The sequence below is a fragment of the Athene cunicularia genome (assembly GCF_003259725.1).
Source record: "Athene cunicularia isolate RWA chromosome 3 unlocalized genomic scaffold, athCun1 chr3_part1, whole genome shotgun sequence".
NCBI lineage: Eukaryota > Metazoa > Chordata > Aves > Strigiformes > Strigidae > Athene > Athene cunicularia.
This window is the reverse complement of record NW_020799097.1, coordinates 110,803,462-110,814,465: the sequence shown is the minus strand read 5'-3', so window position 1 is coordinate 110,814,465 and position 11,004 is coordinate 110,803,462. Positions and strand designations below refer to the sequence as shown.

Sequence of the window (11,004 nt, the reverse complement as noted above, 5' to 3'; positions counted from 1 at the left end):
AAAAAGGAAAAGAGGGAGATAGAGGGAATGGGGGAATAGAGATCACCAGTCTGGGTTCCCGCGCTGATTCCACCGACAAGGGTTCCAGGAGGAGGCCGTCTTTTTTGCTGGCCTCCATCTTCTTCGCTTCACTGCTCTCTCCAGATGGCCGGGGGGCAGAGGGGGGGCAGGGAGAGGGGCAGAGAGAGAGAGAGAACCCTTTCTTCCCCCCTTTGAATTATACCCACTTTCCTTGGGTCCATCCCCTAGGCCGACCCACACACTTACATATCCCATGTACGGGGAGGGGTAAGGTGTTTCATGGGATGATGTAATTAGCATGATCATGTCAGCCCTCGTTAGCATATTGAGGGGTGTCAACTTTAATATGCATTTTGTGGGTAATGAAGCAAAGTTCATTCACCGGACACATGGCCCTTGAAATTTGCCCAGGTGCCCCAGAGCAGAGCCGTTCTGACTCCACAGGGTTCCCTCCTCCAGTTGCATGGGGCAGCCTTATCAGCTTCGACCTCCACAGAATGCACCCAGTGACTCATAGTTTTGTCTTGTGTTTGAGTCATTTCTTCAATCAGTCTCAACTTTTGCTTTCTCAGGCTGTTTTTCTTAGTTTCTCGCAGGCCTGGTCTCTCATATCTCACACCTCAGTTTAAACAGAACTTCTCCAGGGTACTCTAGCTGAAGATATAACTCACCAGCTTGACCATTTTGATCACCAGTCTTCAGGAATTCTCAACAATTTTAACACTTGTTAAAGAACATGCTTGCAGCTCAGGAGTGCCATGATTTTGGATGTCAAATTGCAAGACACCTTAGGAGAAGGATTGATTCTGTGTCCTGCAATTGGACTCCTTACACTGTCTCCTGTCCAAAATCAGGAGGTCCAGAAGTAAATAGCGAATGAAGTGTGTTGGATAAACCCACATTATTCTCTTTAGCAGAAAAGTCCTGTGACAACCATTTTTGAAATGGGGCTTTGATGTTTACATTTTTTTCCTTGATTATTTTGATCTGTTGAACAGATGATGAGGAGATGGAAGGAGATGGAGTCATAGACCCAGGAATAGAGTATGTGCCCCCTCCCAGCGGGACAGCCGGTGCTGGCAATGTGGTAGCAAGTAGAAAAAAAGTGAAGACAGCTGAGCAGATCAAGCAAGAGGTGGAGAGTGAAGAAGAAAAACCAGAAAGGATGGAAGGTGACAGTGAAGATCCTGAAGAGTCAAATGCATCGCTTCAGGTGAGGGGGCGAGACAAGAGGAAGCCACAGCTGGAGAAGGATGCTAAACCCAGGGCTCCCAAGCATACCTCTGTTAGCATCTATGAGGAAAAGCTGCTGCTGAAGAGACTGGAAGCCTGTCCCAATGCCATGAGCATGACCCCCGAGGCCCGGAGACTGAGGCGCAAGCTGATAGTCAGGCAGGCCAAGAGGGAAAGAGGACTGCCGCTCTTCGACTTGGACCAAGTTGTGAACGCTGCACTGCTCTTGGTTGATGGGATTTATGGAGCCAAAGAAGGAGGTGTTTCCAGGTCCCCAGTAGGCCAAGCAACATACAGAACTACTAGTCAGGACTTCAGGATCTTGGACAGATACCAGGTGAGTGTTTTCCAAATCCATCTGAGCTTTTGACACTGATGATTTTAGAGCTTTTGCTGCAGACAGTGGTGTCACCTCAAGCTTGTCTGACTCCCAGAGTGAAAAGGATTACATGAACAAGACTCATTTTGACTTGCAGTTGTGTCCCCACTAATGCTCCCACAAGTCCCTCCCTTCTTGGGACATGCTCGTCTAGCACAGCTGTCTGTCAGTGTCAGCACCCCAATGTCTATGTATCTGTACTCCAGCCCTGCCCAAACATGGATAGTAGAGGCCTGAAAGGCCCTTATTCTCTCTCCATTGATGTGACTCCCCTGTGTCAAGTCATTGATTAATCTTCCTGAAATGTTCTTTCTGCATTTTACTGTATGTATAGACAATGCTGCCTGCCATGAAGGGATATCGACAGCAGACAACAAAGTTTCTGTATCGACTGGTAGGCTCAGAAGATCTGCTGACAGACCACAGTATTGTCAGTCCTTACACGTCCCGTGTCCTGAAACCTTACATCAGGTACAGATGGTCAGAGGTTGAATTTGTTCTTGGCTTGTGAACCCGCGGAGAGGACACCTTTCTTGGGCAGTGCTTCTCACTTCTCCTTGAAGTACAACCCAGTATGCTATGGTAACCCTGAAAGGATAGTGTTTTATTTAGCTGAGTAGTTAAACTGACTCTGCATTGGGAAGGGGAATCTCCGAAAGAGGGCAGGGCAGAGAGGGAATCACTGTAGTCATTCGATGCAAGCTGCACCTGCTCTTGGATCAGAGCTGTGATTTCCTTGCTCCTGCTGTGAGGAGAGGTTGGCTTGGTGTGCTGTGGATCCGGGAAGCGTCCTGGTCTCTGACACACGGGTATTTTTGCTGAGCTGGGTGCTGGTTTCCCACATGAATGGAAGACTCTGTTCTTTTGTTTCAAGTTGAGCATGTCAGAAAATTATTTCATGGGCAGTACCCATTCAGCTGCAGTGGTGGCTATTGTTGCTCACTCGCCTTTTGTGTTTGCTTCATGTTACTGGCAGGCGCGATTATGAGACAAAGCCCCCAAAACTCAGGCTGCTGGCAGAAATCCGGGCGTATCCACACAGGAATGATCTCAACTGGAAGGCTGAGCCTGAAGCACCCGTTGATTACTGCTACGTTCGCCCTAATCACATCCCCACTATAAACTCCATGTGCCATGAATTCTTCTGGCCTGGTAAGATTCCTTCAGCACTTGATTTTTTTTTAAGAAGGAAGTGGTTTTGTTCAGAAAAAATATTCTTGGGCCAAATTTTTCTTCAGTTGGTGTCTGGCTCTGTTCTTAGAAAACCATTATCTGATGTCATAGGAATGCGGTTGAGATGGAGACATTGGTTTGGTGTCTTTGTCTTTGGAGATCATTTAGAACTGGGCAATTAGGCCCTAATTAGCACAGCACTTAAAGAAATAGGTTGGTTTGGGTAACATTTGATGCCAGTAGAAGTAGTCAGTTACTAAAATTAAGCATCCAGTGAAAAGTTTTGCAGAATCAGGAGCTGAAGTAAACAGTTTTATACCAGAGACCTACTGTTCATTAGCTTCATGAGAAAGTTTCTTCCTAGCAGCTGTAAGCTGGATATGTTGGAGTGAAATTTGGAAATTGCACTTATAGCTTGCAAGCTTCATCATGATGTCCTTTTATTTCTTCAAGCCTCTGTATTTTCAAGGTATGGGAAAGCTTGGGCATTGCTGTGGGTGTTTGTTTTTTTTTTTTCCTGTGTCATTTCTTGAACTGTAGGCTGTTTGGGGACAGTGGCTGCCCTTTATGGAGGCAGTTATGAGTCTGTAGTCTATACTGAAATAATAATAGTGATGTTCATCTACTGCATGGATCAGTTTCTGATGAGCAAACAACACGGCCGACTAATTTAGAAAAGCCCAGTACAAACAGTACACACCTTTATTCCAAGTAACTGTTTGCTTTACATTTGGATTTGCAGATAGTGATTCAACAGGGTTTGTAGTTCAGCAGTGCTCATATGCTGCAGTCAGGATCAGAGCTCTTTGTGTTACTCCTTGTCCAAATTGTACAGTTTGTAGGGAGATAATGTGGCATACGTTCCCTTTCACAAGCTGTTTTGGAGCTTATGAGAGACACTTGCAATCTCAACAGAGGCTGAACCCCTTTGTCATAGTCTCTCTTCTTCTGATAATGCATTTGAAGTTCTGGCCAAGTTGGGTCGCAGCTTCATTAAATTCTTCAGGACTCACCCTGTTCTATTTAACATAAGGGAGCGTGGGTGTGCACCCGACAGTGAACTGTTCATCATTGAATCAGAAATCTGACTCTCCCATCAGTCTCCAAACAGGAATAAAAAATTTTCTGAGGCTGGGATTATATGATTTATTATACCTTAATCCTGTTTTAGCAGGAGAGGCAAGCAAGGAGGTGATACTTCATGAGATACAGCACAGTGTCTTTGTGGATGCAGAGGTTTTAGCTTCACAATGGGCTGGTACAACTGAGGAGGGGGTGAGATATGCAGCTGGGAGGGCACCATTAAACTAGCACTGTTGTTCAGAGAAATAGCTGTAATTCCACCTGAGATTAGGCATCCGAAGCATGTGTGCTTGGGGTATGCTATCATCAGTAAATGACATTTTAGGTATGCTCAGTTGCCTTCTAATAGAGATGCACTCATTGACTGAATTCTTAAGTTTTAGGCACTTCACCAGGTGGGGTGAGCCCAGGACTTAGTTCTTCCACCTCTCCAGATCCTTCCTGTCAGAGCTCTTCTTGTTTCTCACAAGGCAGAAACAAGTTTGCAGTTACCGCAAATGAGCTGATGTGAAGCAAGATTCCCCTTGTTGTCTCTCATGGTATCTTGTGCCTTCATGCCCTACTGGGAAACATCTCCCGAGCAGATGAGTGGTAAACCATCCTGAGCTAAGCATCTTCCTACAGGAATAACTGCGTGCCGAGGGGACGGCAACATTTCATAGACGCCAGCGTGCTCAGGGCAACGTAGCATTCCTGTACAGACATGCTGTAAGGCACTTCACAGTCAATTGCAGCCCTGAGATAATTAACGCGGCTCCCTATTGCCAATCGATTCCTCCCACGTCGTACTCCACCCAGCTTACTCTCGAGCAAGAAAATAATTCATCCGCTTATTTATGCCTGGTGCCTTATGAAGTCTTGCATTTCATCAAGAGTGATAAACATTACTGGAAAACATACTCTCCTAGTTGGTTATCCCACGTTCCAGATATATCTTCGATTGCCAATTTGAGGCTGAAACTAACACTTATGGCACAGCTCCGCTATGTCTTGCACCTCATTTAGGGCCTGTCAACACAAATTACCAAGCAGTCGTCTGTGCCTTGAACTGCACTGCTTGGCCCCAACATGCTGTGTGCATGCTCTTGGGCTGCAGCAGAGATGTGATGAGCAAAGTAACAATCCACTCGGAAGTCAGCAGCCTCAAGTGTTTCTGTCCAGTACCACTGCCTGAGAGGCGGTTTCATGCCCCAGATTAGGGAATTTGCATTCTAAAAGCAAATGCTTTGATAACGTTGAAAGCTGTGGTCAAGTTCACAGTGCAACTCCACAGACAGCTAAGTGTGCACAAGAGGAAGCAGGAGGAGCTCAAGGCCAGGAGGAGAAGAGGTAGGAACCTTAGGCAGGTAATGTTACTGAAGCTGAAGCGCAGTTTCACGTCTGCTGCGTATGGAGAGAGTTTGCAGGAAGAACGGGATGGTTCACCCAGTGTATCAGGCGGATACACTGAACTGCCCCCCATTGCCTGTCTGCAGGCAGATCCTCAGCGTTTGCCGGCTGAAATGGGAACGGTGCACACCAATTTGATGCTGGCCCCGCCCAGGTGAAATTAAGTAAACTCCTATCTGTTAATGTTACTGCAGCCCTTAAGAGCCCTGGGCAAGGGGCACAAGCTTACTAGGACCCAATCCAGCAAACATTTGCACGTGCATATTTAGAACTGGGTCCTTAGCAGTCTGCATATACGGCTCAGAATACAAGGAAAGACTGGTTGAGTGCTGAGACTGTGTGATTATAAATCTTTTTTAACCATCCAGTTTTAAAGAATGTGCTTTTTGAGTTTTAGTTTCATCTTCCAGTCATTTGAGAGGAAATCAGCTTTGTTAATTTCTCCACTAGTAAGCAGGTCTCATTTTGTGTGTTTTGTTGAAGCATCTCTCGGTATCAGAGCTCTGAAATAAAAATAGCAGGAAGGGATCAAGTGAGTGTTTCTAGGCCTTAACCCTGAATTTCCATGCAAGTGTGACACTTCTTTTAGTTTGTAATGCTTTCAACTGGTGTTTCTCTCTTTTTCTGTAGGAATTGATTTGTCAGAATGCCTGCAGTATCCAGACTTCAGTGTTGTCGTCCTTTACAAGAAAGTTATAATTGCTTTTGGTTTTATGGTGCCAGACGTGAAATACAATGAAGCTTACATCTCTTTTCTGTTAGTTCACCCTGAGTGGAGAAGAGCTGGGATTGCAACCTTCATGATTTACCATCTTATCCAGGTAATGGAAAAAAACCCATGTCTGCTAAAGAACTACCTCTCCTTGCATGCACACATGCAAATATTTTAAAGTAAGTAGACTTGCGTTCGTCCTTTCCGTCTCTTTCTTTCCATATACAACTGCACAGATTGTCAGAAGCCCACGTGAACATTTATGGGGGAGACATCACTTCAAAAGCAACCTAAATGTATTTAGAAGAATAATCAGACTGCTCAGGTCCTCAGAATTAGTGAGGTGCTGTGGACTTTGACTGTATTGGAAAATAACTTTGTGTTCTTTGGTGGTCAATGGTTCACATAACAGTAATACTGTAAATTTGGGGTTTAAAGGAGAAAATTAGATAATAGTGGGGAGGTTCAGTAAGAATCTATTGCAGCTTTTCTTGGCTACAGTTGGAGGTTTATTCCGTGACCACGGCCATTGCATTAAATCACCTGCTGATCTTAATCATTCTCTTTTGCTTCTGGTTCAAATCCAGCTGAACTGAAGATAAAGAAAAGTGTTTGCAGCCTCATTCAAATTTGTTCAAACTAGCTTCTACTGGGCTTTGTTCTGCAGGGACACTTGGGAAGATTAATCTGAGCTAACTAAACGGGTGGTATTAAAGTAGCTAAACGTCATTAAATCTCTGAATGAATACTGTTATTCAGGTGGCCTTAATTCCATTCACTTTCTTGAATTAAATTGCAGGAAAGCCAGCTTAATTTTGAGTGAGGATGCAGACAGATGGCATTTGCAGAGCCCAACTGTGCCTCTTCAGGGCCCACAGTTTTACCACTCCCTGAACTCTCTTGGCAGAGCTGACGATATGAAACATTCCTTGACTTGTTTTAGTCAAGATGAGCTGCACTAGCAAAAACTCGCCATTGAAACTGTTTTTCCTCATACTCATTTGGCTGAAGAGAGGTAGGGAGTGCTGGCAGAGCCTTGGTAACAGTGATCTGTACCTTGGAAAAGCAGTTTCCACTGAGGGTGGCTTTTCTGGGCCACCTGAGGGTAACTCTTCTACCTACACAGCTCTCTGCAGTGTCCACCTATCTCTGATCTATGTGTTGACACAGGCCACTAACCAATCTACTTTAAATTCACTAGATTTCCTGAGCATCTCTGTTTAAAGTGTTTAAGTAAATTGCCCTCAACTGTAGTCTGTTGACATGGGATGTCAACACCTAGTGAGAACAGGCATGAGCGTTGAGCCAAGGTTTGCAGGGATCCAGCAGCTGGACTCATGTCTCTCCAGCAGAGTTGGGGTGTGTTGGCAAGTCAGCTGTAGAAAATCATCACAGCTTTTTGTAGGATGTATCACAGCCAATTAACCTAATTCTGCTTGCAGGTAGAGTAGCATAAAATTATCATGTTGAGGAGAGCCAGGCAGGTTTGAGACTGATTAGGCTTGCTAGCAGTGAGAGATCACCATTGTATGTTCAGCTCATCAGATTTATTTTTCCATTGCTGACTCGTTTTTTCAGTGGTAGAAGGCATTTAGTCATGGAGGAGAAGAAATGGTGGTTGTGACCTTCTGTTCCTCAGTCACCAGATTGTATGTGCTGCTTTGCAGCCTCCTTGGGCTGACACCGGGGTCTGCTCTGTGTAGCTGGAGCCACTTTCATACATGTTTCTTGAATCAGTGTGAATTCTTGGGAACAGCATAATCTAAAATGCACTGATGGAAATGGTGCCTCAATGGGTTTGTTGTCAGAAGCTATCCTCTAATGCATCTGGCCTAGAGGACCAAACTGCATGTTCTTAGTGATCTAACTCCAACTTCCTTTCCTGAGTGGCTCCCAATTATATATATTTTTCCTTTTTTCTTTCCCTTAAATCCCTGTGAGAGCTTTCCCTTTTAATGATCTACCTTGGAAACTTTCTAAAGGGTATTACTGTTCCTACTTAGACTTACGATACATTCAACATACATTCAATATACATAGAATGCTATTATAACACTAGATGAAAGCAGGAAAAAAAAATTATATCGGTATCTTTATCAGAGAGCTGCTGGTTAGAATAATCTGGGATCTTTAAGGTAACTGCAGCTATGCTATTTGCTGTCTGAACTGAATTCCCTGCCTTCTCAGGAGGTGAGTGCTGTGCCCTGAAGGATGGGAGAGGAGCTGGGTGGGATAGACAGGAATTCCAGCATGACAGCCCAGAGGTGCACTGGGGCTGCTAGCGCAGCCCCAGAGAGCTCAGCTCTGTTTGCTGACGGGGAGGAGCATGGCGCCTGATCCTCTGGCATGTTTTGTCTTTTCTTCAGGCCATTGTTAATAAGTATTTGAGATTGGTGCTGTACACCGAGATTATTTTTAATTAACAATTACTTAGCAATTGACAATGGAAAGCTGACAAATTATAATCCAAAACCTGCTTTCATTGTCAGAGAGTCCATGTTTCCCAGAAACAAAAGCTCAGAGGAACAGCAGCTTTCCCTTCACCTTTCAGCTGTTGCTATGTGTGGTAACTTCTGTGTCGAGGCCTGCGATTTTCTCACATTTCCTCTGTAACTTGAATACCTGAACTGATGAATCTCTCACCTCCACATTCCCCCAGAGGCTGTCTCATTCTCTTGCTGTGATTCTTTTTTTTTTTTTTTTTTTTTCCCCCTCTTCTCCCCTCCCTTGGCAGACCTGCATGGGCAAAGACGTAACCCTTCACGTCTCTGCAAGCAACCCTGCTATGCTGCTCTACCAAAAGTTTGGATTTAAGACTGAAGAATACATTTTGGATTTTTATGACAAATACTATCCCCTGGACAGCAAGGAGTGCAAGCACGCGTTCTTTCTCAGGCTGCGGCGCTGATCTGTCAGAGCTGTCTGCAGGTCTGTGAAAAGCCCAATCTGTCAAGCAAAGAACTACCACAGCTTTCAGTGGAGGACACTGGCTGCCATGTGAGAGCTGGGATGCACCGATGCCTTTATCCCTAGGACTTCAGATTTCAACAGTTATGTTGTGTGCTGAAAGTGCAATCCAAGAGGATTGATTCCTATGCTCCAAGGGGAGAGGCTTGGAAATGCCAACTGGGACATGCTGAAACCACTGGAAGACTAAAATTCTTTATGGGGAGTTCTCCTGCCACTGTTACTTTGGAGATCCTCGCTGACAAACAAACAAACCCCCCCAAAAGTACTTGTCACTTCAGAGGGGCCCCATGGATTTCAAATTTTGAAACCTATCCAAAAAGTCATAGGTTTTTGTTTATGGGGAAATGAACATCTACATTTAAATGATCCACGGTGTTTCTGTGACTTGAGTGCTTTGTTAGGAACCATGTCTTGAATCTGTGAAGGGAAATAAGATATTCATGCATCTAGCTGGGTGCTAACATTAGGAAAGCTCTACACATGCCAGAACAGCAATACTGGAACCATATTTTAGGAATAATGAACTCATGGGATCCCAAATGCAAGGCTCAGAGGAAATGTTTTTCTTCTGCTCTTTCCCTGCTGCCTTCCTTTCCCCTTGTTGACCCTGTGCTCAATGTGAAGTTCTTGTAGTGCGCAGTGTTTTGTGTTCAGGAACAAGATGTCAAGCGGGTTTGTATCTAGGTGAGGTAGGACACAACAGCTGCCAAATCAGCTCTTTGAAATCTTACAACCTATCTGCCAGTTGTTTATGCTGCAGATCAGCCCTTTGGGCACACCTCTAACCACAGAGCCAGCCTCACAGGCTCCAGCATCCACCACCTCCTGCTACAGACACTCTGGCTAGAAGAAACCCGGAACAAAAGTCCATAGTGGTGTTTGAAATGCAGGCTCCGGTTCATAGCAGCAATCTGTTTGGAGCTTGGAGGGAGGAGAGGGTAGAGGTGGGCCAGTTCTAGTTCTTGGAAGCATCTAGGCTGTGATTTCATGGCTCTCTGTAAGTAAAGATGAGAACAAAGAATGAATAGGAATATTCAAGAATTAATAAAATGCAAACCCCAAACACTTTCTCTGATAGTGGGGTCTAGTACTCTTACACAGTTTAGCAGCTTTACCTTCTCTTTTACTGCAGATGAATGGTAAGTTGGCAGTTTGCTCTGCTGCCTGCCTGTCATGGTTTGAGCTCAGGGCAACTGAGCACCATGCAGCTGCTCACTCCCCCCTTCCACCTCTGTGCTGGGAAGGAGGAAATAAAGCAAAAGGCTTGGGAATCGAGATAAGGGCAGAGAGGGATGACTTACCCATTATGGTCATGGACAAAAGACAGACTTGTTAGGGGAAGAACATAAAATTGATTCAAAGACTCTCAACAACATTTACAGACAAAGTAGGACAGTGAGAAGTGTTGCTACATCTTAAAACCATCTTTCTTTCCCCCTGCCTCCGGTCTTCCTGGGCTCAGCTCTGCTCCCAGTTTCTCTACCTCCTTCCCCCCAGCAGCACAGGGGGTGGGGAGGTGGAGGGTGTGAGGTGGGGGGTGTGTGTGTGCAGTCAGTCCTGTTGCTTCTTTCTCCAGGGCTGGAGAGAAACTCCTCATATTCTTCTCCTGCTCCAATGTAATTCCCCTCTCAGTGGAGACAGTCCTCCATGAACTTTATCTGACATGAGTCCTTCCTAAGCTGGTTCAGCATGGGTCCCTCCCAGGGGCTGCAGCTATCCCTGAGCTGCTCTGGCATGGGTTGCTCCCACGTGTTGCAGTCCTTCCAGTGCTGAACTACAACAGCGGGGCCTTCTTTGGGTGCAGCCACCTGCTTTGGTGTGGGGTCCTCTGTGGAGTGCAGGTGGGCATCTGCTCCACTGGTAACCTCCATGGGTGCAGGGGGGGTGGCCCTGCCATCTTACCATGGGCTGCAGTGGGGGGGGTGCAGTAGCACACCACCCACTCTTTCCTCCGCTGATGTCAGTGTTAGTGTAGGTGTCCTTCTTGCAACTTCTCACAACTCCCATTTCTCCTCCCACATTATTACAGAGGCGCAGCCACCAT

The 11,004-nt window shown here is 45.5% G+C and overlaps 1 protein-coding gene across 2 annotated transcripts in view; it reads left to right on the top strand.

Moving 5' to 3' along the window:
* The window catches only part of KAT14 (lysine acetyltransferase 14), a 20,239-nt gene extending 10,915 nt beyond the window's left edge, over positions 1-9,324 (top strand). For both annotated transcript variants that reach the window (XM_026845727.1, XM_026845726.1), the window contains exons 6-10: positions 1,020-1,591; positions 1,968-2,104; positions 2,610-2,785; positions 5,909-6,099; positions 8,725-9,324. In XM_026845727.1, coding sequence (XP_026701528.1) covers positions 1,020-1,591; positions 1,968-2,104; positions 2,610-2,785; positions 5,909-6,099; positions 8,725-8,898 — 1,250 coding nt within the window. In that variant the 3' untranslated portion in view covers positions 8,899-9,324. The remainder of the gene's footprint in view (positions 1-1,019; positions 1,592-1,967; positions 2,105-2,609; positions 2,786-5,908; positions 6,100-8,724) is intronic.
* Positions 9,325-11,004: the final 1,680 nt, after the last annotated feature.